The sequence below is a fragment of the Aplysia californica genome, unplaced genomic scaffold, assembly GCF_000002075.1.
Source record: "Aplysia californica isolate F4 #8 unplaced genomic scaffold, AplCal3.0 scaffold00056, whole genome shotgun sequence".
NCBI lineage: Eukaryota > Metazoa > Mollusca > Gastropoda > Aplysiida > Aplysiidae > Aplysia > Aplysia californica.
Window position 1 is genome coordinate 447,158 of NW_004797326.1, and position 5,191 is coordinate 452,348.

At 45.8% G+C, this 5,191-nt stretch overlaps 1 protein-coding gene across 1 annotated transcript in view; it reads left to right on the forward strand.

Moving 5' to 3' along the window:
- The window catches only part of LOC101863003, a 20,006-nt gene extending 15,231 nt beyond the window's left edge, over window positions 1-4,775 (forward strand). The window contains exons 7-11 of the mRNA XM_013079550.2: window positions 1-298; window positions 951-1,268; window positions 1,692-1,991; window positions 3,309-3,437; window positions 4,711-4,775. The exon at window positions 1-298 is cut by the window's left edge and continues 11 nt beyond it. Of these exons, the coding sequence (XP_012935004.1) occupies window positions 1-298; window positions 951-1,268; window positions 1,692-1,991; window positions 3,309-3,437; window positions 4,711-4,775 (1,110 nt within the window). The remainder of the gene's footprint in view (window positions 299-950; window positions 1,269-1,691; window positions 1,992-3,308; window positions 3,438-4,710) is intronic.
- The last annotated feature ends 416 nt before the right edge of the window (window positions 4,776-5,191 follow it).

Genomic DNA, 5,191 nt, shown 5'->3' on the forward strand with positions numbered 1-5,191 from the left:
ACTCCTCCAAAACTGACAATATCAGGGGGAGTTTACTCCGGGCTCAAGGGATATTCTATTTCGTTGACCCCGGGACAGACGTACTCAGCAAGCTGTGACGTGTCTAGGGGTCAGCCGCCCGTGTCCAGTGTCACACTGACCTGTCCGGGCGTGAGTCAGAAGACGGTGTCCGGCACGTCAGTGTCTCTGTCCAACATTCCTGTCGTTAAGTGGGCTGACCAGGAGAAGTGTGTATGTGCAGCACAGCATGTGTCACAGTGCTACAACCTGAGGACTGAGGTCACGATTAGAGTGCTGTGTAAGTGCGTTTTCATTTTAGTAGAGGTTTTACGGCGCTCGCAACTGCATAAGGTCATATGAGCGCCATTTGTAAGTACCTGGGTACAGTGCAGCCATAAGTATCTTGGATGTCTGTAGAGCAAAGGAGACTGAACTGACAGATAAAGACAGGAAGGTCGCCAAAGAGGAAGACATACGTAATTAGTAAGTTAGTGAGAGAGGGGGAGGGAGAGAGACAGAGAGAGGAGAGAGACAGAGAGAGAGAGAGAGAGAGAGAGAGAGAGAGAGAGAGAGAGAGAGAGAGAGAGAGAGAGAGAGAGAGAGAGAGAGAGAGACTGTTTTAAGGAGCTGGTTGCAGCACGTGAGACAAATATTTTAAAATTAATGTTCTGTCTTGTGTGTATATATATGAGCATACCTAAGCTTTGCAAGACAAATTTCTCCCTGCGAGATGAATAAAGATTGTCATTGTCATTGTCACTGCCATAATCATTGTCCCAATGACGACTAAAAGATTAAAGTTTCAAAACTTTTAACATTAAAAATATATATTATTATCTCAGGGCTCTCTTTCTTATAATACTTTTCTCAAATGAAACTTCGTTTAAAATTCAAATTAATTCTTTTAAAAAACACACAAAAAACCCACAAAACATACATTTCTCCCACAGTCCCACCCGAAACTGTCACCTTTGAGAGAACAGACAGGGGCAATATCTCACCTGTGGACATCTGCCCAGACTCCCAGCCTGAGATACCGCTCCAGTGTAGCGCGACCTCTAACCCCCAGCCACAGTTCACAATTCTCGTGAACGAACAAACATATTCAGGGCCACTTCAAGGTCAGGTGGTTAAAAGTAGAACAAACACCTACGTGTACTCGTATGACTTTGTGCCGGAAGCTGGAGGAACCTACAACATCACCTGTACTGCCAAGGGAGACAAGACAGCGCTTGTTGAAAGTGACCAGCTCACCATTTTCGTCAGAGGTACGGTCTGTCTAAATGTGAAGTGGTTAGTCTCTCCTCAACGTATTTTAAAATGTCGCATAATTTAAACGTTCAAACCAAACAATGTTTCGGGGTTTAAAATCCAAAAACCCTACGACAATAATTATCAGGAGAGGGAATCCCTCATAAAATACTGGGACATACATTTATTAAACGCTTTCATTTTAGAACAATTGGGCCGAATTAGACTATGATCTACACAATCGAACACATACATTCTTTTTTTCAGTGGAGCGAATCGAATCGGTTGAATTGTGCCAAAATGATAGCTTTTACCCTTTCATGAAGGAAAAAACAACTGAACCCGATTGAATCAAATAAAATCGAGCACTTGGTATAAGTGTGAATAGCTTAAATAAAAGAAGGCAAAGATATTGTAAACTGACCGATCTTCATTTTCAGAACCACCTCAAACGGAACCGAAAATCACCATAACCAGCATCGGACCATCCGGCAACGTCTCGAAAAACGCGGAAGTCATCTATAAAAGCATCGCTACAAATGCCACCTGCTTGGTTGATGGTGGATACCCGCCCGTGACGTCACAAGACATTCTGTTGACTTGTGGGAACCTCTCCGGCTCTGAACAGATAACGCTTCCACCCGGGCACTCTACAGACGGAGAAATAGCCTGCTCTTGTAGTGCGTCTCACATTACTGGATGTTACTCACGATCTGCTCACACAAGATTTAACGTTTCAGGTAAAGGATAAAAGTCTACTTTGTTTTAGTTAGCGTTCCACGACACATTTGTGGGGTGTGCTGACAACATGAGATTTATAATTTATAGATTTTTAATTGATGCCATTTTGTTCAAGTCTTTTATTATTCCATACTTACAAATTGCACAAACTCCACCTATGAAGTTGATGTATTAATTTCCATACGGTTAAAATCGGAGAAGTAACTCATTTCGTCAGCACACCTCACATTGTAGTTTTAGTGAGAGTTTTACGGCACTTGGGACACAATAAGGTCATGTAAGTGCCGATGACTAGAGGTGTTACAAGTGAGTAACAAACATAAAAAAGGAGGAGAGATAAAGACAATAGTTGTTTAATAGCAAAGAAGGAGCAAACCACACCAGAGCATCCTCCAACCACCAACTCCACGCCACATATAAATGCTGAAGATTAGAGGTGTTACAAGGGAGTGTCCCCCCCAAAAAAAAGACAATAATAATATGGAGAAGAGATATTACAGACGATAGATGTTTGAATTGATAGGACAGACGGAGCAAATCAAACCAGAACACCCACCAACCAACCACTTTGGAACCTAACTCTCTTAGCACCATTAATAGGTCAGTAGGACAACACAACAGAACCAGAACGGCGACCACCGGATGGCTTCCAAGAATCGAATTATTTCAGTGCTCTTCCAGAGATTTAGGGGGGGGGGGGTGAAGCAAGGAGATTGCTTTTATCCCTTTTAATCTAGGCGACGTATTTCATTTCATAGGAGAGGTGTGCTCACAAAATGGGTTACTTCTCCGATTTTAGCCTTATGGAAATTAATACAGCAACTTTATAGGTGGAGTCTGTGCAATTAAAATTAAAAATATATAAATAAATAATAAAAGACACACTAGACCTGAACAAAATGGCATCAATTATAAATCTATAAATCTGACCGTAGTGTCGATTTTCGGCCGACATCTCCATTCTTGGACATCGAAAAATAACTCATTTTGTCAGCACACCTCACAAACCAAAGACCTCGGGGTCTAGATTTAGAGTGGAATGTTCTATTTTTATCCTTCACTGAAGGCGGATGTGTCAGGCCGGTAAATGCCGGTATGGCAGCAGCATGATGGGAAGGCCAGTTTCGGCCGGTATAGCTTCAAAAGGGTTACCCTATCCGTGCGTCGTATTTTACTATCGTATCCATACGACGTGGGGAACTCTGTGCCACCATTTAACCCTATCCGTACATCGTGTTTTACTATCCTATCTATCTATCTATCTATCTATCTATCTATCTATCTATCTATCTATCTATCTATCTATCTATCTACAGCACTTCCACTGAGCCCTGAGGCGAGCACGGACAACTCTGACGTCACTGTGGTCGCCTCTGTTGGTGTCGCTGTTGTCGTCGTCGTCGTCATCGTCGTTGTGGTGATTGTGCTGGTGTTTAGGAGAAGAAGTAAGTGTGTGTGTGTGTGTGAGTGTGTGTGTGTGTGTGTGTGTGTGTGTGTGTGTGGTTTTGTTGTTGTTGTGTGTGTGTGTGGTAGCCTATCCGTTCGAAATGTTCGGAGCCCCGAAGAGTGTGCTCTTCGCCAGGGCCACCGCCTCCCTTGGGTAGCGGGTGAGGCAGTCCAACCTCCCAGAATCCTCCCCGAAGAGATGCCACCGCCGGGCCTCCGTGGCGGGGCATCTCTGCAGCCAGTGCTCCAAATCTTGGGGCTCCTCGCTGCACAATGGACATATTGGGTCCGATGTTTTGTCTATTCTATTTTTGTAGGCCCGAAGCCCAGAGAAATGACCGGTCCTGATTTTTGCCAGTAATGACTGGTCACTGCGGGACATAATAAGAGCCTCTCGTTTTAAGGAAAATGCCCTGTATACTTCCTTCGTCCGCGTGTGGCATATAGAGGGGTCTTTTGTAATTAGTTTTATCTGGGCGCACGCACTGTCATAAGTAATTTGGCGGCCTGGACCTGGCAGCGCTGTTGCCAGTTTGGCATTATTGTCAGCGAGATCGTTGCCGAGGATATCGCGGTGACCAGGGATCCACTGAATCGTGGGTTGAGGTATTGCATTATTTATGCGTAGTCGCAATTGGTCGAAGGATGGTGATGCTCCCACTAGTGCCATGCATAGTGATTGACTGTCGGTGAAGATAGCGACCGAGTTGGATGCATCGCACTCTTTGTCAATCCAGTCAATGGCCATTTCCAAGGCTCTCCTTTCTTCCTCGAAAGAGCACGTAAATATGGCGCCTTTCTCCCTCAATGTCTCGACAACGGTAGGGTTGGACGGGTTCCCCGTTGTGATGACGACTCCAGCGCCGTCGTCCGTTGTTCCTGCCCTAGCCGAGCCGTCAGTGTAGATATTGTACTGTGCGCCAAGCTCTCGTGCTCGACGAACAGCAGCGCTTTGAATCTTCCCACTGGAGTCACTCCTTCTGCTTATGCCGTACAGGTAGGGGAAAGTGATGTCGGGATTGATTCCACGTTCCCAGGGCCTGGTTTCGAAGTAAGTGATGGGCCTCCTCTCGCAGTCGAACAGATGTGGGCTCTTTTTGCTGACGTCTTCGGCCCTTTTTCGGAAATCCCTGCGTCCTTTTAGGCGTCTGTGCACTTGTTCCGTTGCCGCAATTCGTCGAGGGTGGTCGTTGTTCAGTCGGAGGGCCTTCTCTCTTGATCGGAGACAGTTAACATTTATGGTGGACTGAATGCTTGGGACCCCCGTTTCAGCTCGAAGTGCCTCGATCGGTGAGGACTGGGTTTGGGTGGTAATCAGTCGCAGACATCTGTTTTGAATCACCTCCAGATTATTTATCAGAGTTTTGCTCAGCCACGGTTGCCAGCTGCTGCTCGCAAAGTTGAGAACACTTTGTATATGGGTGAGGTAGACCTTGTGTAGGTCGTCTTTCCTCCATCCCCATTTTGAGTGCGCTATAGCGCCGAGCATCCTCATCTTCTGTGTGGCCTTAGCTATTACTGTCTCAACCTGTTTCCTGAACGTGAGCCTGCGGTCTCGAGTGTGACTCCCAGGAGTTTTGCGTAGGGCTCATACCTAATTGACGAATTATTTATCGTGATGCACGGCTTCCATTCCGAGTCAGATGTTGTGAGCGTGAAGAATGTTGTCTCGCTCTTTGAGCCGTTTAGCGTGAGTTTCCATCGCCTGCTCCAGTCAGCAACGATGTCCACCGCTCTTTGTGCCAGACTTTCG